A 23,942-nucleotide genomic window follows, 5' to 3' on the forward strand; every position below is an offset into this window, starting at 1 on the left:
CTGCTCCTCATCCTCGTGCTGCCCAGCTGCAGCACGGGCCTGCGACTCCAGCGGAGCAACCAGAGTTCCCGGAGAACCGACACCTTATTGCTCCTGCCCTGCTCCCTGCTTACAACAAATACAGCCTCACGTGCTCAAAGTGATTTAAAAATTACCTCTCTTAGTTCTTCTTCAGTATTGAGGAATTCTGTGACCCCACTGATAAGCTTCGAATTCATAAATAATGCTTCTCCGTACCTGCAAGGGCAAAAAGAAGAGTTAGTGCAAGTGCCAGGCCGGCTGAAAATTAGAAAGTAGTCTTCTGTAAGCAAGGGAGAAGACGTGGGACTGATTCCATGGATCCAAGGGAACAGCACTGGAACTGGACACTGGTATGCCACTGTTTTATGCTAAAAGCCTGGACTGAGACCTTCTTCTAGGTTGAGCTATTTGTAGTTAACTTTCAGTTGGATGCTACGAAGCAGAATGGGCTTAACCGCAGCCGCAGATGAGAGCTCCAGAGGAGGAGAGGACCAAACTACACCACCACCTCACGCTTAACGAAACAGCTTTCCATGTAATGGCACCAAGCAGCTCAATATACAGGCGCCAAAGAAGGAGCAGAGCAACGACTATGGAGAAGTATTCTGAGGAACCCTTCTAGCTGTACCATTAAAACAGACTTTTTGAAGTGCCGCAGCCTTCTCTGCATTTTGTATTCATCCACCTCATCTACATTACAAATTGCCTCTCGATAAGTGAACTGAATCAAATTTTCTTGTTCCAGTACCTGATAATTAAAATAAATAATACTGATGGAGAATAATACTGCTGAAATAATCCCCTGGGCCAGGATGTAGCATCTTCAAAGAACCAACCCGGAATGAAAAATTCAAAGCTTGGGCAAGGAATATTTAAAGGGTAGAATATTAGCAGCAATCAGCAATGGCCTTCTGCAGGTAGTTGCTCTGAAACTGGCCCTTCAATTCCTGCTGATCTACTTGTTTTTCCACAAGTTTTTCTCAATCCCCCAAATGAAGCATCTACATAACTTATAAGATTGATCAGACTACTCGTGAAGTTTTGCATTTCGTGTTGGAACAGTTTGTGGTTTTTGTTTTTTTCCAAAGTCTCTAGCATGAAGAACAATTCCACTGGAAACCGAAAGCAAGTCTTTTGTTCAAGTTAGATGTCATTCAGCATAGCAAAAGGCACTGGACAAATAACTATCCTTATCTTTATCTGCACATACACCCAAAGCAGTATCTAGCTAATCTGAACATGACTGGCTTTAAGATAGGGAATCCAGCTCTCCTGTCAGACATGTGTAAGTAATACCAATAGACTTCACTGCAATTAAGTTTATCTGGGGGAACAATTCAGTTCATACCCCGCATTTAGAAACTGATTTAGAGGAGGAATTCAAAATTCAAAGTGAAATGAACTAGCACAGTCACAGCTTTCTGTTCTGCTTCTATTAATCCTAAATTAATTACCCTTAAATGCTTAGGTACTGTAAGCCACAGTCCTTTCAAAAGGGAGAAAGAAAGAGAAAGGGAGAGGGATAGCCCCAGGGAGAAGGAAGAGAACTGGGTTTCCTTTGAGAAGATTCTGTTTTGGGGAAGGTGTACACCATGTTGCTTGCTACCTTGAGCTTGTGTGAGGGGAAACACAGTTATAGGTATCAAAAATCCTACTCCCTGACCACTAATAACTGAATTATTCATGGATATTTCAGCAAGTACATCTCTTTTTCCAAAACTTCAGTCGCACTGACATATATAGACTTCCAGCGGCAAACGCCTCCTATGGGAAGTATGGATTTCATGGTCCTTTAAGCACGTTTAGGCTTTCTAACAAAGCCCTTTATTATTACAGTCTCAGCTTAGCCTCATAATTGACTGCTTGGAAAATTGGAAGCTTCTCTTGATGGGGTCTTTTGACAAGGTTACCAATCCACTTTAGAGAAGCGACCTCATAAAAACAGCTGCAGGGATTTTATTTTTCTCGCAGTCTGTACTGTGACCACAGTGCAAACAAGAAGTAGCAGAACTCCTTCCAGTGAAAATGATACCTTCACGAATACTTCTCCTGATTACTGCCCATTACACATCCTTGGTCAAACGTCAGCCACTAACAGCAATTTCTAAATGGGCTCTGCCAGCAAAAACTCTAGAAAAGCCACCTCCCAAAATAGCATTTTGCAGGTGTGAAACATATGAATAAACAGAAAAAGTGTTTGGTCTCGCACGTATCGGTCTTCCCGCCCTTCACAGGAAAGACAAGAGCACTGCAGAACCGGGACCGTACGTGCCTGAGCCACCTGGAAACAGCCTGGAGTCACGGGCTCTCCACCCGCGCCTTTATTTCTGGGGACGCGAACCTCCAGTGCCTCACACTTGTGCGGGCTTTGCACTTGTGCAAACTCAACGCGAGAGGCAGCATAGTCCGTTTACTTTGGAGAGATGAAAATGGCTTCCCAAATATTGTCAAATTCCCAGATGCTGACAAATGATTCAGCGCTTGAGAATGAAGGAATTCTTACAGGCAGCTGTTGGATTAGATTTTCACACACAGACACACACGTGCACACACGATGAAAATAGTTTAGGAGCCAAGGTAGTTAGTGCATGCTCAGGTAACAGGAATTCAAGCGTAGTGTTTTCAACTCTCTTTTTCAGAACTTTAGCACTATTAGTCCCATGGATTTCTTATGAAAGACTTGTTAGGCACCTCAGTTTCAAAGTCACCTTTGTAAATGGGGTATGAGTGATTTTGAAGACTTTATATATTATCAGTATCTTCTGGACAATGTGAATACAAGCGTACTGTAAAAATATAAAGGGATAAGAATAATTTGTTGTCATTCTAACTCTTTGACACGCTGTGTTTTAAAGTTAGAGGAAATAGCGTTACAGTATAATTTAATCACCCTCAGCTATTTCATATTACTATCTCAAACATCAACACCTTTTATAATAAATTCAGTGGAAAATACCGTTGAGATATCTCCTCATTAAATTAATGTTTCATACCAAGTATTTTAATTTTAAAAAAATTAAATAATAAATTATAATTGTAGAAAAAAGATGCCTTGGGACAGAGTATACTTGAACTATAATTCCACAACAGAGCTTGTATTTTAAAAATATACTAGTGTAGCAAGCTTAAATCAGAATTTTGCATTCTATCATGTCACTGTTTCACTGAACATTAAGGGGCAAGGTGTTAGACTAATTCCACCCTCTCAACATCTCTCTTAAAAGGTTTTAATCTATAATTACAAAACAAAGTTATTTTCAATACACATCACCCATGTACAGCTTGCATGAACTATTTCATTCAATATTTTGGCGATTGATAGAAACTCAGCTGGACGTCCCTTTCAGAAAAATGCAACTGCTACAATCCTTTCGGTGGCTCAGACTTGTGTTTGGAGATCAAACAGAATGTAGATAACATTAAGGCTGTGTTGGGCAAAGTGACAGATTCTGTTATTTTCTCATTAAAAAAAAGACAATAACAGTTTTTTTATGAGGCCTCGCTGATCATTACGAACTCAGATAACACAGTGATGCATTCCAAGCAAGTGAGAGAAATAAAATTCAAATTTCAGGTGAATTTAAGCTACTTAATATTAGAACACACAGAAAATTTGGCATGTGGCATAGTTTTCTAAATCTTGTCCCTTCGTCTACACTGCTTAACCTTGTCCATGTCTAAAATCACAGCTGTTCGCTAGGTTGTCAGATGAACGTACTTGCTAAGGCAGGACACAACTTCTGCACATGTGTTTGTAGCAATACAGATTTTGACAGATTTATGCCTAAACTCTGTATAAATCCCTGGAGAAACCTGAAAAATTATTTGCGATCCAGAGCATAACTAACAGCACTGGCTTGCATAATAGTAATGGGTCTGCATTCACTTTCTGTGTACAAGTCCAGTTCCTGGAATAATCATACCAGAAGCAGAGGATTCTTAATTTTTAAACTCTTCAGCACTCTTAAAGATTTTGGAAATTGCTTTCAAAAAGTATGCTCCTGTAATATAAACTTCCAAAACCAATTCCAGCTCAAACCTATTTTCCCAGCTAAACTTCTAAAATCCCACTATACTATAAAGTATTATCCAAAAAAACATGAAAAACTTCCTGAATCTTTAAGAAAGTTGCACAGTCTCTGAGTTTCCTTGACTCTTCTTTTGATGCCGCGGAACCTATAGTAAGTTTGTACCTGTATTCATCAGGCACTAGTATTTAGTTGCTTAAATACAGCATCTTAAATACACTATTTCAAATATTCTGTGGTACACTAGATGGCTCCTCACAAGTCCAGAATGGAACAGAACTCCAATACTTTTTCTGCCAACACCATGGGACTGGCCTGGAGTGGGGTGTCTGAAGTTCTTGGACACCTGCCTTGAAGAACTTGAACCTCATACGAGCTGTGGTCCCTTCTAATGTGTCCGTATCAGACGAGCTGCTGTGAAATCTTTCAGACCCTCAGGCTGTCCCTAAAGAACTAAAGGAATTTCTCATTCATTGAATTAACATCAAAATATTCATCAAAAAGGATTTTAGAATGTTGACGGGGCTTCTGAGTAGGAGCATGTAGCACTTGTTCAAAGAGAAAGAGAAGTAGGTATAAGGAACAGCCCTGTCTCCTTCCTGTTCATCTATTTTTAATTCAGAATGTTGCTCCTCTATTACTTGAAACTCACCTGAAACACACAGTGGAGGGAAAGGGGATGACACTATATTAGCATCCTTTTGAAAATGGAAATGTTTCAAAAAGGGTTTGGTGGTTTTTTTCCACAGCTGAAATAATGTTCTTGAAAAGATTTTTTTTCTGTCAGACTTAAAATCAGCAAAATTCCTTTGGGAAGTGCTGCTTTTTTATCTGTGTAAAAGTAGAACTGCAGCACTTGACACATAGACAGACTTCATTATCATAAGTGCAGACACAATACAGTAATAGATATATATACAGATGATCACTAAGAGATAAATGTTTCTATGCGTGTGTGTGATAATCCATGAATAAATGCATTTATGACTCGTATGTACATATTTCATATTTAGAGACATCTCTAAGGATTAAAAGAGAATGGACTAGATTCAGGACTTACACGAATACACACATATGCAATATTTACACAAATTACATCAAAACAAGAAAAAGAAAATAAATTCACACTTTTTATCTTTACCTAGCATTTAATATTTTCCATTTTTCTCTGAAAAACTTCCAAGCAAGATCCCTTCCATGTGGATTTCGAGCTACGTGGATTATCACATCAATTGCATCCTGATCCAGGACAACTTCTGAGTTGAGAGACAAATTCAAAAGCCTAGTGGGAGAAACAAAGAAAAACAATCCTATTTAGTTTCACCAACACATAGTCTAACAGCAGCACATCAGAAAACTATCAGAAAAAAAATAATCACTGCCAAATGGTTTGTTTAAGTCTCCAAGTGAGTTCCATGGTTTATTTCTAAGATTCCAAAGACCAGACACATTAGGAATCAGAAAAATCTTGATGTAAAAGGTTTTCAGTAAAAGTTGAGTGGAACTTTACGTGTGTGCTTTCATGAAATCAGTAAGATCAGACTGGTCAATATATTTAAATGAAGGATATGCTAACAAAAAAATAATAGCAATTATTATAGGATTTCAAACATTTCCAATGAACATAGGAAAATTTGGAAGTGAAAAGACATAATATGTGTCAATTTTCATGTGCATTAATGCAAAAACATGACAGTTTAAACAGACAGTAAGCCGGTGCTTGAAAAGCAAAGTTCTTTCATTCAGAACAAAGCTCAAGTGATGATCCATAAATGTTGAAGTGATTATTGGTAATAGTCAGATACAGATATATAATATTTTTGTACCTATTGAGCAAGTTTCTGTCATCACTGCAAGTTAAGGCTTCTAATAATATTTTCTTCTCAGACACTGCTGTGGTAGAATGAAATTTCATCCAAATGAACTCCCATACATCTTCATCCATCAGTGAAACTCCTGTACAGTAGACAATGTCCCTCACGTTGAGCGGGATTCTACAAAAGAAATCAGAAATAGCACTGTGGTAAATACAGAGCCTCCTGGTATTGGAAACGACGGAGGAACATCACTACATTTATGAGACTCCAAAATTAACGTGCAACAGTAATCTTTTTTTGGAAAATTACATTTGCATCTCTTTACTGCCACCAAAATCTTCCAGGCCATCTTAATGGATTTTCTAATGGATAACACATGCTTGCCATTCTTTTCATAACGCTGTCACATTGTCAGGAGACCATAAATTATGGTCATCCAGTTCATCAACACATAATGTGCCACATAACCTGCAGGACAGGTAACATAAGCTCTCCAAATTAGCATGGGATCTTATCACTCTGCTGCTGGGCTCTAAGCCAAATCTCCTCTTCTTGTCCTTAGTACTGAGGTTTTAGAACAGAAGCTGATCAGCCAGAAACTCCTCCTTGCTGGTGCTATAAAGTGCTCCATCTTCATATAGTAACATACAAGTAAGGAAGGATGTGCTGAGACAATACTACTTAAAAATGGTGTTTTCAGGAGTGAAGAAAATAGGAAGATCTGTTCATTTTTTCAGCATATTAATACCAGTATAAAACCAGCTATGCCATAGGATGGTTGTGAACTGTGATTACTGCTCAAGTAATATAAACTCAGACCACAGTTAAATGAAAGCTTCTTGAAGCCAAATTCGGACCTAGTATAGGATATGCATATGTACCATTTTCTTCTAAACAGATCTCAGCTGGGCTTCCAATTTGCTACCCTGCTTATGCCTCCTATACAAGCATAGAAGCTGAAACATTTGTCAGCTAAAGCGTATTCCTGCAGATAAAGCTAGACGTTTCTCAGAGGATTATGTTTCTGATTTGCAGGAAAGAACGCCCTCTTTTTGTTGGTAAAAATTATACCAAAATGCAGTTCTCTAGTTACTAATAGCTGGGCTGAAACACCTCTGCAGCTTCATATGCATGACCTCTTTAGAGAACCTAGAAGAATATACAGCTGCTGTCAGCATCTGGGCAGCAATACAGTAGGATAAAGAATGAAATTACCTCTGTTAAATTTGGTATCAAATCTTACACAACACATAAAGAAAAGGTTACATCAATACTTTAGTTATAAGACTTTCACCAAAGTCTTATACCATAGACTGGGCTATCCCAGTCAAAAACAAATTGCTGCTTTTACTCCCATCTATTCATTCTCCAAAACAACCCCCTTTCTTCCACTGAAATTTTCTATTGTTGGGCTCTGTGATGAGTGTTTTTGTTAAAAAACTTCAGCTGATCTCTTTGGCCATGTCTGAGTCCCTGGAAAATGAAACCAGTGGGGCTTTTCAGCACTTCAAAGTTTTGGTTCCTCTTCAGTACTTCAGAAGGAAGTAGGCAACAACTATGATGGTTTCTTGAGAAAAAGAATAAAAGGCATATGTAGCTAATTTAAGGCAAAACTGGGGAAAAAAAGTGCACTCCTACTGGCTGAAGAACTGTGGGGAATTAATGCCTACTGCTTTTTTGCTATGGTTTTTTTGAGTAGCAAAAAAGTCCTGAGGTTGAGGCTCTCTTTGTGCTCTCTGGCGAGTGTAGTCATCAGCTCAGAGGGTGTATCTGCAGGTTTAGATGCAGCCACATGAATTTTGCTTCTGCTGAGCTGACGAGGCTCAGGACAGTGCTGCCGCTTGGAGATTTTTTAGCAGAGTCCCACGCTAACAGAGCCACAACGGGCTGCCTTGACTAGTGCTGACGTATTTTGCGTTTGATGCAGACAAACCCAGGCATTTATTCAGGAGTAAACTCTCCAAAGCAAAACTGAAAGGGTAGGCAAGAGAAATGTAATCCATTTTAAAGTTGCTAGGAAATATGTGCAGCACACACCAGCAATATTGCCTCCTAAAGCAAAATCAGAGTTGCAATGTCTCATCTCTGCCATGAGCTGCTTCATCTAGCCAGGGTAGATTGGTACTACAGTGCAGATCCTGGCATGGTTTGAGATCTTACTGTTTCTTCTCCTCCCACCACCAAATTGCTGTGTGAGAACATACCCGTCCCGAGCTGTGCCAGGCAATCAGCATTGCTATAGTTATGACCACATAGCTCAAACAATTCCTACATGTCACCGGCACATAGATGGGACCTCCAAAAAATGCAGGTTCCACAGATCCTCCCCCCTGATGCTTCCTATTCTTAGATCTTTTCCCTCGATGTTCAGATGACCTAAAAAGCTTGGCACTGAAAAAAGTTAGTAACTCTCCTCAGATTTACCCAGGATCAGTAGGTTTTGACTTATGTACAGTCTATGCAACCGCTTCTGTGGCCCCTATAGAACTGCTACGCCAAGAACAAGGAAACCAGAAAATCCTTAAAGCTGACCAGATCCATTAAAAGAAATACTGTTTAAACATACATGGGCAGTAATGAAAAAAAGTTATCACTCACCAGCCTGAGTTTTGATTCTCAAAAACTGAGTTAACATTAGTAAAATGTGAGTTTGGTTGACATTTACAGAATTATCCATGTGTGCTAAGTGCTGAATTTCCATTTTACTGTAATGGAATTTGCCCTTCTTACTTGAAAGTCTATCATTAAGACCTCGTTGCGATATTTCAAATATTAATGAATATCAACAGTTTATTTTTTCCCCCATTTAACTTTTCTTTCAAAAAGTGCATGCAAAGGAAACTGTATATAATTGAGTCTATTACAGAAAATTAAGACTACATATTTAAACACAAGAAATCAAGATACACTAAAATTAACGGAGCAGATGTTTAGGTGCTGCTTTTGTGTTGACTTATATTAACTCAGAATGAGGCTTAAAGTTTTCTAAATAACTGCAACTCTCTCAGAACTTCGGCTCAGCAATTACAGTAACATAAATATGCAGCCATATACACATAGACTGCATAGAACATGAAAACAATATTAATTATCACCGTGTCTTGATTTTCTGATACACTAGGTTATTTGTCCTTAAAGCACAACTTCCTTACTAGCTTATGTCTTTCTTTGCTTTTAATTTGGGATTTAATACACTGACAGCAGCCATAAGAACATATGCCAAACCAAAAGGACTAAGGGATGCTATCCTGACAGTGGGACCAAACAACCTGTTGCCCCAAATCTGTCTTACCATATGATATCTGAATACGAAGAACAACTGAACCCAGTCAAGCCTTATTTCAGTGAAGAAAGGACTTTATATCTTGACACACAAACACTACGTCTTTTTTTTAGAAGCACACGTAGTTCTCTGTGAGCTTTGCCGGCAGAAATATTATCTTTGGTTTACTGCAAGAGATGCGACTCAGCCAACAGATGCTCTAAAGAACTAGAAGGCGCCTGGAAAAAGTGGTTCTTCTTTGGTTGATTGGTCCATTAATTCAGGTAGGAACTGTGTGCTGGAAGGACTGTCACTCTGTGTTTGGCTAGTACAGTCAGCACAGAGGTGCCCAGAAGTGGATGTCTAACCCCAGAAAGGTCAGCATTCCTCACCCGTGAGGTTTACGTTTTTGAAATTTACAGTAAAACACATCAATTCAATGGCCTTTCCCAGCTACTCCACCTTTTACGTTCTATGTGCCAACACTAGCGATTTTAGCAGCAGTGCAGTCAGTAACCGCAGGACCATTCGCACGCTCTGGCAAGGAAGGAGGACGTAAGACAAAGCGATGGCACTGATCCCGTGCCCATAGCCTAGATGTCACCGTGTTTCTAGGTAAGAAAACTCTATTGCCACCAAATCAGTAACAACATACTTGCAGTGCTGCAGCAGATCTACTCAGTGTCATCCAACCAATTGCTCCAGGGAAGGTTTTCGATCTCTGTCTATAAGCTAAGTCATTAGGACAAAAAATCAGCCCCTACAATGCAAGACATCAAAACACATAGTGATTTTAAAAGGCTTAGCTTCAGAAACTACAAAACTTACGGCTATGAAAAGCTACAAAGGACTCCTGTGAGAGGCTTGTAATCAGGACTGTAGACAGGGGGGTTCTTGTGGAAACGAAAATTGTTTATGAAAATGCAAATATCTCCAAAGTTATTTCTCTTTAACTATTGCCTCAATAGAGAGCCCTCTAATTGAATTTTCTCCGTTTGTGGGGATTTTTGCTTCCTCTCTCCTCCAATCATTATGGGCCTGTATTTCATTGTTCTCTAAACATGTGAAATCTTTCCAGTCTACAGATTTTTTAATTTTATAGCTTCATGGAAAATGTTGTTCTAAAACTGCAGTTCCAAGGCACTAGATCAGCATGTGGAATGTTTGCCCCCTGTATTAACTGAATCGAGTGGATAAAATTACCCATTGTTTCAGTACTGCTTAGGTAGTAACACTGCAGAACGTATCGCCTTGTTATATTAAACCTCATCTGGGCCTCCAAGGCTGCTCTCATTTTTAAAGAGGTAATATGATTGATGGATACTTCAGAAGAATAAAGATTAACTTTTGAAAGCATCACTTTAAATGGCTTTTATTTGAATACTGATCCAATTTATTTAACTGTATTTTTCTTGCTTAAGAGATATGATGGTGAGAATGAAATATGTAGCTAGCAGAGCTCATGTTTAAAAATTAAACACTTTGGGAAAAAAGTTAAAAATTAAACAGTTAGAAAAAAATTAATTAAAATCGTGCTGTGCCTTTACAGGGATTTTTTTTTCAACAGTGAATAATAAAGCTCTACAATGAGCTAAGAATAATCTTCTAAGTTATAATTAATTGGTACATACTTGCTCCTATTTAAAGTATGTTCTAACTATTGGAGATACACTTATAAAATTGGACCATAATTATTTATCTTCTGGGCAAACTGTGTTCTAATTTTTTAAAATGTAATTGCACACGGTTTAGACAGTTCTTTGATTAAGTGACAAATTTCAATACCATTTAGGGTACTATTTGACAAAGAAAATTAATCAGAAACTTTATTCTTTATTTTTGCAACTATTTAACATTTAACTTAAGCCTATTTTTCTTGATGACTATATTTATAGTCTTGTTTAATAGGTTACAAGGCTCAGATAAGAAACAACAATGAAGTATTGGTACTTTGCTGGCAGATCTGTAATACAGATTCTGTTACATGGCACAGCACCGCACCAATTTTATTTTTCAAGACGGCAGTCCCAAAGCTTATACTCCCACAGAGGGGGGGAGGATCCTCTGCCATAGCACACGTCCAGTCTGAAGAGAAAGGGCAGAATTTCCCCTTGAAAATTAAGGCGCAGAGGTGTGATGGGCTTGACGCTCAGGTGTCTGTCACGCATTGAATTCAGGGGATATTAACCGAGGATGTGACTGCTCAGCGATGCGGCAAAGCTACGCGCAGACGGCAGGTCTCCTCAGTCCCAGTGCTGGGCTTCCGAGCTGCAGGTATGGCATGGGCAGAGAACCCAGCATCCCTCCAGGGATGGTTACTGCTCTGGCTCCTTTCCCTTCCTACAGCAGATATCCCATAACTGAACATGCCACTAGCACACTCAAGCTCTTCAACCCTGATTTTAACGACCGAGTGGTGAGTTAAGCACTTCTTTGTGAGACTAATCTCTGAGTAGATATGCCTTGTTTTGTCCTTTCCGGACAGTTTTTGCAACAAAAATGTGGTCCTTTCTGTTCGATTGTTTTGCAAAGTTGTGGAGAGATCGCTCCTGAATGAGAAAACTGGAGACTAATCTATCTAACTTCTAAGGATTGCAAATTAATTACTGCTAATCCATAATCACTACGTACAGGGTCATTTTGTTGTGATCACACACAGAAGTCAGAAGGCAAAAATGCTACCTGAACCAGCTGCCCCATAAAGCCCGGTTTTGTCTTTCACAAGACAAAATTCTCTCTCTTTTCAGACATACTCCCCAGATGGTCTTTCAGAGCACTAACTCCTTGATTAACTCGTGCACTCAACAGTGTTTTCTTCCTCCTTAAACAGTTTTATTGACTTGAGTGCAAGATTCTACTCAAATGTTGAAACAACCTATTAATTAGTTAAATCACTTCAGAAACATTGGCTGACATTAGCTGGCAAAGCTCCAGTAACATTTCAAAATGCATGAATAGCTGTGCCTGAATTTTTTTCAGTAATTAAAACTTCTAGGGGTTGAGAACACAGAAGAAGGGATCCATTTTATTGTTTTACATTTATCAGACATTCATGTGTGAAAAAAATGAAAATAACTCTCATTTTTTTCATGTTTGCTGCTAATGATTTCCAAAAATAGCTGGTGGGCATCAAACCCGTGAAAAAATACAGTGCCTCTTCCAAGCAACTAACAAAAATAATTAACCTGTTGGCCACATTCCCACAAATACTTATGTAGGTGGTTAGACTTAAGTACATTTATAAGTTTTTGCAAGACTGCAGCACTAGTGTGCTCATGTGAAACAAAATAACAAAATTATGTATCTCAAGTCATTAGAGAGAGAAATAAGGGAGGAGGAAGAGGAAAGAAAAAATGCTTTTTTTGGAAAAACATTCGATTTTCTATCACCTAAGCCAGACTTCATTGAAATGATCTCAATTAATGACTGGTAATTTGTTATTTACCACTCCCTCAGATCTATGGATAGCTTCATTTATAGACATGTTACAGTCTCCTGTACGCTCCTGCAGTGCAATTTGTTTTTCTGGTGGCGTTTCCATTGAGTAGTTAAAGGTCCATCCAAGTAAGCACACTGCCACTTTAGGCAGGTGGATGGACATGAATCCATTGTTCCTTGCAGAGGAAATACGAATTCTGCACAAACAAGCATGGAAATTTAGTACTCTCAAATTAGGCTTGTTGGTTACCACTGTCTTTGTTCAAATTACGTGATGGAAGTCATCTTACTTCATTACTTGCACCCTTCTTAAGGCTGCTAAAGAATTAACTAATGAATTCTTAAGACTGATAAAGAATTAACAGTCACAGCAATGTGACAAAAGGTTTTGAAATGGCAAACAGAAGTCACTGAAAAAAGCCCATGTCCACATTACTACCCTTAAAAAAATTAGACGAGGTAATTGAGTACTAGGATGCAATCATCCAAGGTCCTGATTTCATTTTTTAGTAACCAAAAGCGGTTTATCTGTAGTGCAAAATGACACACAGATGTGTTCTGACTTGAAACCCACATACTGAACAGGAAAATTCACAGCATATTCTCTTTTCAGAGATCTCTGGGCCCACCTCAGCACCCCAAGACTTCTCAGAACAACGTGGATGACTGGAGACCAGAACAGATTCAAGATATCTGGCTCTGCACGCAGGATCACCCGGCAGTCCCTACTTCTCCTCATTCACAAAGACAGACAAATGCAAACCTCAGTAACCCATGGGCTACACAGAATGGAAGTTGACTTCAGTCTAATTCAGAGCAGCAGCCTGCACTCCACTGCAAACATCATCTATTCATCTGAGCATTGCTTTCCTTAAAAAAGAAAAAGGAAAAAAAGAAAACCGATGCCTTTTGTATCTCTTGTGTTAGAAACCGTAGACTGAACGTACACTCAGAATTGCAAAAAAAAGAAAAAGAATTAGAAAGAAGCTAAGTATTGAACATTAGCTCTACTTATCAAATAGCATACTGATCTTAGCTCTGTTGATCAAAGATTAGAAGATTTTTATCAACCATAAAGTCAGCATAACAGGGGCAAGGACAAGAGACACCAAATTTGCAGACATCAGTATGCAACCCTCACTTCACACACGTTTGATGTGGTAGAATATTGGATTTTCCCTTGGTTTTTTTTTTTTAATTGATGATATCTGCAAGGCGGTATTCCAAGTAAACAAAACTGATCAGAGTGCTTGTGACAGAAGAATAATAGTAAAAATAGTAAAAAGTGCATTAAATCGAAAATCACCCCAAAGTGATATGAAGCCCAGATCAATCAAATGCATTTACTCTAAGTTTTCTAGGGGTATTGAGGCAATTAATTAAGGTACTCTGTTTCCATTTAAAAGACAGCAACCAATAAATAGCAATGGTTACATTTCTAAAGAAGAAAAAAAAGAAGAGCAAGCTGAAGTGGCCATGACTAGGCAGGGGTCTTCCAAGGGGTCCAGTAACATCTTAAAGAAACATCGCCACATAATTATGTCTGATGCAATAACACCATCTCCCACTGCTCACTGCTGCGTATTAGCAAAAGAATAGCATCACCACAGCTCTACTAACAGAACCAGAACACAAGCACTCCTGTTTCTGCTGAAGGCAAAGTCAGCTGTCTCAGTTCAAAGCAGCTCTCTCCTCACATACTCGCATGTTTGCGCTGTCCTGTCTAACTTTGCCTCAAGCAAGCATACATCCACAGTCCAGTTTGCCAGCAGAAATGTGTACGTGGCAACCTGTAGCTGATGGATGGCAACGGGAGCTGGAAGAAAATCACATCTGCACCCACAGAGAGGTTTGCAAAAACATGATTGTGTCTATGGAAAAGTTATGCTTTGAGCCATCATAGTGTGTATTCACATATTACCCGTTGTTAAGGTATCTCCTGTCAGGAGTTTACAGGTTACAGCTCTCCACACATTCTTTCCTGAACCTCAGAAATACACGTTCACTCAGTCTATCCAAGGCAGAAAGTCTGAAAATGCTAATCCTCTTAGAAATATGTTTTTCTTTCAGACCAGATATGCAGTGAAGGTGGAACTGCAGTGCCAAACTCGTGCTTAGTTGCTGGCTGGGGTTAAACCACGACAGAAGGTCAAAGGGGCTAACAAGGCTGATTCTCAAGCTCAGGCAGGCATTGTATGGTAATTTTGTTAATTTTTTAGGCTGAACCACAATGCTGTTATACCTAAGGAGTGTGAATAATGTATTTCTTCACACATGAAAGAGCTTCACAGGGATGAGCTCAGTTAAATGAAGGTAGAAGCAAACATCTTAATTTTCAGCCAACAGTAGTGCAGCATTCTTGTACAGCATTCTGCTGTTGACTGAATCCCAGTAACCTTACATTCTCAAACTACGAGGGAAATTTCAATGTGCTCATATGTTTTCTACTAGGTTTGTGTTCTTCTGAACATAAACACGGAAGTTTCAAGGGTTTCCATTGCTCCAATATAGGAGTAGCATATATCCCAACTTAACAGAGTGAAAATGTTTGCCTTCATATCAACTATCAAGTCAGAAGTCAATGCAGACATTCAAGGAAAATGTGCTGGAGCCATCAGCCATTTAAAAAGAGCAAAATTACTTAAATTTATTGATTGAAAAGACTGTAAGACATACCTTGAAGTCTCATCTCAGATTTTCAGCTGAAAGAAATAACCACTTCTTTTGTAACAATCGCAAGGATTAAAATGTGATATCAATGCCTAGACCAGGACAACCAGATATCTCCTTATTCCCTCTTCTACATGTAACGTTACGTGTTTGGTTTGCTCCTTGTAGAGCCAACTTCTTTTTTAGAGTTATGTTCCATGTTTTAGCATCACAAAAATGATGCAAAAGTGGTAGTGAGCAATACCACCTGAAGCCCTTTGCATACTAAGTACTCCTGGTACTTCAGGTACTCAAGCCTCCCTCCCTCAGATGAACGCTCTCATCTTTAGGCTGGAGAGCTGTGTTATTTCTCTTGCTAACAAAGTAAATCCCAGTGGCTGAGCTTCAACTAGAGGAGGAAAGTGTCTTGCTTAAAGTGTCTTAATACTGTCCCAAACACCTCACAGATAGGAGGAGATCAGGGTGGTGGTCTGCATGGGGCAGAGGCAGGGCTGAGGTACTCAACTGAAGCTCTGCTGCAATCTCAGCCCCCCTGTTTAAAAGGGGGTTGAGGAGCAGCTTCTCTGCCAGCTGTGTTTGAAAAGAAAAGGAGCAGCCCTTCTCCTGCTTTAGCAACGCTTTCGAAAGGCATCTTTTGCAAGGACCCCTAACTCTATGATTGCCATTTACATATTCGTTTGATATAGGTATCTTTCTACCTGTAGTGCTGGACCCTCAGAGGGCCCACCCTCTCTTCGCAGTCTCATGTTAAGAGGCTCTTCACTCAGCATAGTGGCTGCCACCAGCTTCATTTAGAGGTTCCCAAATCCCCTTGTAGGAAACATAACTCCAAGTGTCTGATTCTGCCCTGTGAGCCAGGCATCTAAAAAAGCAGCACTGCCACACCTAAGTCACTTTAGAAATTCAAGCCTTCAAGCCTCTCAGCTGAATTCCACTTTCATACATGGAAGCTAATGTTGCAGCTCACATGCATGGGGTTTTTTTTACTAATCCCGTAAGAAAATCTGCAGTGCTACAGTTGGAAATCTAATGGCTTTTTTCAAATGGTGCTGGAAACACAAAGAGGACCTCTGGCTTTGTGCTATGAATGACCGTTATTTTACTTGGTGAACAGTGGCAAATTATTTGCACAGTAAAGAACATGTAATTACAAAGTACAAGCAGTAACTGATTATTATGATTATTTTAATCCCCTACAGTGAAGACTAGATGGTAATTAATTTCTGGACGTACCAGACTAAATATAATTACTAAAAATCACAGCAACTGTAGGCATGTGCTGGTAAAACAGAGTTAGATGTTACTGTATTTGTTTATTACCCAACACTTTATCCATCATTAAATGCTACAAGTAAAACAGAAAAAACATTTCAAAAGAACTTCTAAAAAGCTGTAGATTAAAAACATGGCTAAAACGTTATGAATGTTAGCACTTCTACAGTATAATCAATTGCACATTCTCTGTTATGCTTATTTGAACTTTAACTGCAGTAACTGCCAGGGAATCAAAAACTTCCTCTGTATCATTTACTGCCTGTGCATTTATATGATATTTAATACCACATATTAATTTAATACTACCCTAATTTTGTATTGATTAGAATCTTGAGACACAAGCCTAATTCCATAGTCTCATTTTGGGGCCTACTGCTTTGAAGAATTTGTGTTCGTCCCAACAAGCGCTGCTTGTGAATTAGCTCATTGTATGAAATGTCTTGTCTTCCAGAGTAAGGTTTTTGGGAGAGGATGGGTGGAAAGGTTGCAAATTAGCCTTATTGTTACTGTCATAGTCAAACTCAAATTATACTTGCATATAAAAATATCTCTGAGCTCTCTGGAACTCTACCTTTGTGCTCTGGCTACGCAAACCCACCAAGACCAGGCTTTCTGCAACGCATCGGTCGATGTCTTTGTTCTGTTTCAGAAGAGGGAAGGGCATCTACAAGAACTTTTAGGTTCTTGTAGATGAGTACATGTGCTAGAAAACTGTAGTCTTCAGCAGACAAAACTTTACTCATTGCTGATAAGGAGTGTAACAGGCAAGGATACACAAAGTTTCTGTACCTGTCACCAGCTTTCCTCACCAGGAGTTGCCGGAGAAGACTGGAGAAAGATGAGCAGCATGAGTTTCCCCTTCTTTGTGAGGAAACAAGCTCTGAGGGATTCCTACAGATTCTGAGGTGGCTGTTTGCAGCAAATTCACAAACAGCTGTTAAGGGCATCAAACTGAGCAAAACACTTAACTGATGAGAAAGAACACAAAATGGCACCTGGTGGATGTGCTCTCTGCATGTATCTTGTACTTATGCACTTGCCCTTTGCACTTGAGCTAGCTGTTGTCTCTGAAGTGCTAAAAGAGGCAGAAGCATGACTCAAACACCATGTTAATTACATTCTGATTATAGAATCATCATCATTTTCTTGGTGGAAAAGCAGGGAAAACAGCCCCGGCTTTATTTTCAGATTTCAGTCCGAGTTGGTTTAAACTGAGCAAAGATGATATGGGGTACCTCTGATGCCACAGGGATCTAAACATTCCTGAGAGAGCACTGACAGAGCCCTACAAATGTTGTTACTGTGATACACAAACTGATTTTATGTCTACCGAGCTGCTAGTACAAGTAGCCTTTGCAATGTCATTTCAATATAAGTAGATAGGAAATGAGTCTGCTTCTATGTTAGTTACATTCAGTATGTGAGACTGCTCTGTGAATAGCAACTGGTAGATTCGGGGAGCAGGGGGCAGGAATCGAACAAATCCTGTAATCTTAAGAAATAAATAAAAACACATCTCTGTCGTCTTTGCAAGTTGTACCCCTATGTATCAGCTGACTGTCAATCTGTATTCTGTAATTACATTATTTGTTGCAGCTGTTTTTCAAAACTGTGCATTTCCTTTGGAGAAATGCACTGCTTTAACTTAGTAGCTATTCTCTTCCTCTGCCCTGCTGTGATGCTTTTATCATAATACTTGTCATACGCTGGCAACCACAGTCTTGTGCTCCCATGAATGGCCCCATAGAAAGGCTAAGATGAATCTTCAGACGACTCCTTAAATTTATTCCTTTCCTCTCGCACTATTGTTAGTAAAGCAATAAGCTTTTTTTTTTTTTCCCCCTGATGCTTCCTTCTTCAATCCTGTTGGAAAGGATAAAGACACAGGGTAGGAGAAAGCTTTGCAGGGTGAGTTTTTTAACACTGAATAATCTACTGCTGTGCATGCTAATAGATGGTGCTAGGTTTGATTAACTAATTTTGCAAATGAATATCTAAGTAAATTACTTTTGCAGATTGTTTCCATTGATACTTTCTCTTTAATCTCCTTTTTGAATAGTTTCATACTGATTGTTGCTGATGATGATAAGAATTCATAGAAAACCCTGGGGTATATATTTCATAGTAAATATATCTGGTATCATCTTACACAAGAAACCCCTCCCTCTCACACACACCTTATTTAAAGGTACATAGTCATAGTTTCAAGATAATTTTTTTCCGAAGTTTCAAAGTCATACAGGAATGCAATTTCCGTTCATGCTCAGTTCATGGCTGGTTTTAAAAGACATTCAGGTACTTATGTAAATAGGTATGCCTGTAGAGGGTTTTCAAAGATTACGAAGACAGACAGACATATTTTAATTGCAAACAAATACCTGATTGGCCCAAGGTGTCTTGAAAAATCCTACAGGCCTATATATCTATAGAGATCTGATCCTTTTGCAGAGCTAATACAAGATTGGGACTAAAAAAGACTTCTTCTTTTCTAATTTGTTACTTGAAAGTAAAATATTTTCCTTTAAATCAAAATATCATGTGATGTACTTATGCAAATACTTCTACACCCACATGCCACATAATCAGAAAATCCATCATTCTTTCTCAAGAAGTCGTGGTCTCAACCTATAGTCTGTACTTATCTCATTGTCCATAGATCACTACATACTTAAATTAGTTTCAGTAATTTAACACTTCTTAGATGCTGGCCTTTAAAAGATAAACTTCATACACCATCCACAGCCCATGTTCCTTTGCCTCAGCTGAATAAACCTATGTCTGGACAGCCTAACTTACATATTTGCTGTCAAACCACTACAGTGCTGCTAATGCTCAACGCATCAGCTATCATATTATCACCTCTGTGAGACCTTACGTGAGCTTTTCCATGTATTCCTGAATCACATTAATTTCCAAGTCTTCACCCTTAAGTACTTCATAACATTTCCCCCAAATACGTTGTTCTGTCTCCTTTTTTACTTCTCAGTCCTTCTGCCTCTAACCTCTCTCACTTTAATCACTTAGCACCTTCTGCTCTCTTGCCCCGACACAGGCTCCGTGTTTGTCTGCCAATGCGGTGTTCACTCATCTTTCTTCCTTTAAACCCCTCCTTAAAACCCATCTTCTCGCCTTCTAGCATATAATTACCTGACAGCAATTTATCAGGAGTGGGCAGAGGCTACATGGGTGTCCCCTCCATCCACTCATAAGTGCAAAGTCAAATAATTCATTCTGAAGCCTCACAGACATTTTTAAATAACAGCCAGCGACCTCTGCTTCCTCCCATACCACTCTGCAGAACGGGGCACGGTGGATGGGGACGGGCAGGAGCAGAAAAGTATACCAGCTGCATTGCCTCTGAGTGGGAGAAATAGGAGGTATACATTTCAGTTCCACTTACCGGTTCCTATTGCTAGAAATCCAATCTGAGATTAACGTTGCAGCCTGCTGGTGACAGTGTTTGTTACCGAAGCTGCAGGCCAACATGATGACTTCCCGACGCAACTCTCTGTCCAAATTAAAGAAAGCAATAAGGCTGCATTAGTGAATGTGTTCGAATGTTTACAAAAAGCTATTTCTTATAACAGAGGCAGCAACTGATAGCTGGGCAACATATCAAAGATAATCCAGCTATTCAAATCCCCGTGTCAATTTAACGCCTACAACTGCTGCAACAACTAAAGAAAGGTCATGGGCCAAAACCAGCCCCCTTTTACACTTATGCACTCTTCCTGACCTCTGTGGTCACATGAGTCCAAGTTCTTAAAAATGCAGTGCAGTCAAATATTAAATTAAGGCTTAGGAAATCATGTTCTCCAAACTCAGGGAAGAGGAATTCATCTCACTGCATCTTGCTGCTCTCCCTCTAACCCAGAAAGGAAAAACAGAAGGACAACAGAACTAGGAAAGTATGACACCAAACTGTAGGAGAGTGCATTATTACAACTATATCCCACAAACAATAAAAAAAGAAATATAACAGTACTCATGTTGGTATGATGCCTGAACAAGCGATTTGTTTAAATTATTCGTTGGCCATCCAAGCTTGAGATACATTGATGCAACTTGTCTTAAAATATACTCCTGAGGGGGAAAAGAAAAATACATTTAATGTTAACATTTATGTTTTAGTTGAAATTGAAATACTACTGACTATTGAGGTTTTGTCTCTCTTTTTACCCTCAAATAATGTCCGACTTTCCAAAGACTTTGATTTGCATTTAGCAAAGCAACATGTCCACTTATAATCCTCCTTCACTGCTATAAGGGAGAAGTAATCTGTAGAACAGCTATTTGATCAGATGCCTAGTATAAAACAATTTATTGTTATAAATTCCATCAATTTAAAAAGTCTCTTACATGTTATTTTGAACTCGCAATACACAGCTGAAAAGTTGCAAGGCTGTCAACAGCTTAATTTCTACTCTATGGCCAATCTCCACTACACCGTGCATGTTCACTTTTAAAAGAATATTATTTTAATATCCATAGCCACGGCAACGTAAGCACAGTCAATTTACTTCAGAATACAGAACAATGTAGCTGCAAATAAGCTTTGTACATTTAACGACACTACACTTTAAGTTTAGGTTTTTGGTGTGCTTAAAGAACAAAACAAGCCCAAGATCTATTTTAGTTACTTTTACTTTTTACACAGGAGACATATTTACATATTCTGACCAGTTGTGAAGAAAACCACTCTCATTGTATTCAGTGTAATCTTTTGCCAGTAGAATTCACCAATTTGAAAAAGAGAACTGAGATATAAAGAACCGCATAGGAGAGCATCTATTTTATTATTGTGGATGCACAGGCATGTATATAGGATGTCAACAGAGAAGGAGATTCATAGTGCAGCTTTCTCTAGCAGATATGTTATTCTGTGACTAAAAAGACTTTTTATTTCCTCTGCTATCACCTCTGCTTTCAAAGCTCTCATCAGTAGTGATAAAACACAACCCGGCCATGAATTTTACTGGTTTTATTTATTAAAATTGTGTTTTCTTTACACAACCATGTTTAAAAGTGAAATAGCAATGGCAGACTCCTAAGAATTTTTCTGCGCGGCTAACAACAGACTAAACATGCAAATTATTTCAACATCATTTTATATTATGGCTCTGGTTTGCATGTAGGCCTACACTCCAGGTTCATAAAGATTTCAATATGCCTTCATTAATCTCTAGTACATGTTCTACAAAAATAATTTTCCATGTCAGCAGATACCTCTGCGTATGTGTGTGTGTATATATATATATGTATGTACTTCTACATGTATACATACATCCAGCCACCTCTAGCTTCCTGCTCTCTGAGCTTGTGCATCTGTGGACACACGCACACAAGCAAATATATGTTTAAGAAGAAAAAAGCACCTTTAAGCATTTCAGGCTTTAGAGAGCTCCTCCATTTGAAGGCTTTACAAAATTACATAAAATTACAGTATGTTGGCCATTGAAAATATGTAGACTACATAAAATTCATAGTGAATAAAAAAACCCAAGAGTTCATAACTGTCACTGGCTGCAATCAAATTCTGTGTACTTCATAAAACATGCTTCAGCGTAGCTACGATTTTTTTTTTTTATTTCAGGTAAAATGCTAAAATGTTTGTCATTGTTTGTCATGTCTATCTTAATTATCTACTGCTAGCTGTTACTGCTGTCCCTTCGGACCCAATTATGAATGGGCTTTTGATTCAATGGTGATCTAATCCTTGTTAATTAAGGTAACTGCATTGAATTCACCATGGCTTTTTGGATGAAATAATGACTACAAATCTTTACTTCAGTTGCATGCGTCCTGTTCAGTTGTGCCTGCATTTGGTGCCCTTGCTGAGCTTAGGCATCAATCTAAATATTGCCGTGAGGCTCCTCGAAAGAGAAAATCTGGAAATAGATTACTTTGGCTCTTTTAAGTGAAATACTTTATTTGTCATAATATTTTATAGAAGGGATAATTACCTTTCCTTCTACTAATCATATATGCCTCAAACAACAGTTATCACTTTTCAAATGCAAATGAACCAAAGCTTGACAATTGCTATGTTTAAATAAAGAATAATTAGGAAGAAAGCTAATATCCCTAGGTCATTTACAGTATCTGACTGGGAATAGTTCAACTCCTAGCAATGAAAGGAGAGAGAGTGAGAGAAAGAAAGAAGGAAAAGGAAGGAAGGAAGCAAGGAAGGACGGGGGAGAGAAGAGGGAGGGAGAGAGGCAGGGGTGGGGAGGAGAAAGGAAGAAGGGAGGAAGACTGTATCTCTTACATTGAAGATGTTGTAGCTTTCTGTGCGGTCCAACAACTTATCTAGAGGATAAAGAGCTCGGCTGGCAGCATGCCAAGGCAGAAAATCCTTCTCCTCTGAAAGGTATCTGATAATCTCCAAAGGAATATTCTGAGGCAAATAACCAGCTCTGCACAATAAAAGAAGTTAGTATTAAATTGGCTTTGCAGAAGATACATGATGAGGCAAAAATGACTTCTTTTTTTCCAAATGAAATTAAAAGGCAGAAAAACATGATAAACTCATCACACTATAATGACATAAAAGTCAACCTTACAAAAAACAGCAGCTCACAGTCTCTCCCAACACATGTGCAAGCATACTTACTGGATGAAGGCAAGCATGAACACACATGAAAGAAAACTAGACAAGCTAGCCCTACTTTACATGGATTCCTGTGGCTATAAAAGACATGAACAACAAAGTAACTGACTTTAAGCAAAAAAACAAAGGAAAGTGTTCCTTTGCTGACTTGTAAGATAGAAAGCTGTCTGCATAAAATCAACAACCCAAGGCATTTTGCTTCAGGGATCATTTCTACTGGCCATGGGCAATTGGGAAGAACTCCTGGTGAAGAAGCATCTTTAGGTTTCACAGTTATCCTCCCCACTCTTTTCTCTCTCCTTTAGAGCTGCCTTGCCTTCTATCCACCTTAAGCCACTTTGGAATGACTTATTTTATTAAACTGAAGTGGCATCCAGTGACATCATTTTGGTTAAGGATGTTCCAGCACTTTCCACATAAACTATGGTTTTTTTCAGGTGTTTATAAATCAATCAGTTAGAATTTTGTCCCATTCTTTTACAGTCATAAAAGACCTCTCCCTGCAAGGGAAAGAATTTGGGGGGGGGGGTCAGGAAGGCTTTTTAAATTAATAGCTTTACAAGTAAAGGGCAATACAGACACAAACATCTGAAAGCTGCTTTTTAAAAATGAGCACAGGAAACATCAAGCTTTAGGATTTGCTCTCATTTTCTTTTTCTGAACAGCATTTTTTCTTAACTATCCAGACTGCAGAAACAAAGTGTAACCCTGTGGGTGTGAACGTTCCAGAAACCCACAGGTCTATTCTTCTCCTGATGCATGTGTTTAAATCCCAAAGGAGTTCTCTACCTGCCTAAAGAGGAGATAATGATTCTGTTTTC

At 38.9% G+C, this 23,942-nt stretch overlaps 1 protein-coding gene across 3 annotated transcripts in view; it reads right to left on the reverse strand.

Annotated features, from left to right (window-relative positions):
* The window catches only part of TRHDE (thyrotropin releasing hormone degrading enzyme), a 220,784-nt gene that overhangs the window by 9,003 nt on the left and 187,839 nt on the right, over nucleotides 1–23,942 (reverse strand). For all 3 annotated transcript variants that reach the window (XR_008233144.1, XM_052774609.1, XM_052774608.1), the window contains 6 exons: nucleotides 22,780–22,927; nucleotides 20,497–20,594; nucleotides 19,912–20,019; nucleotides 5,876–6,043; nucleotides 5,191–5,331; nucleotides 156–237 (listed from right to left, as the gene is read on the reverse strand). Coding sequence is in view for 2 of the 3 variants with exons in the window: in XM_052774609.1 (XP_052630569.1) it covers nucleotides 156–237; nucleotides 5,191–5,331; nucleotides 5,876–6,043; nucleotides 19,912–20,019; nucleotides 20,497–20,594; nucleotides 22,780–22,927 (745 nt within the window). In the remaining variant the exon portion in view is untranslated. The remainder of the gene's footprint in view (nucleotides 1–155; nucleotides 238–5,190; nucleotides 5,332–5,875; nucleotides 6,044–19,911; nucleotides 20,020–20,496; nucleotides 20,595–22,779; nucleotides 22,928–23,942) is intronic.

Source organism: Harpia harpyja, chromosome 23 (assembly GCF_026419915.1).
Source record: "Harpia harpyja isolate bHarHar1 chromosome 23, bHarHar1 primary haplotype, whole genome shotgun sequence".
NCBI classification, from domain to species: Eukaryota; Metazoa; Chordata; class Aves; order Accipitriformes; family Accipitridae; genus Harpia; species Harpia harpyja.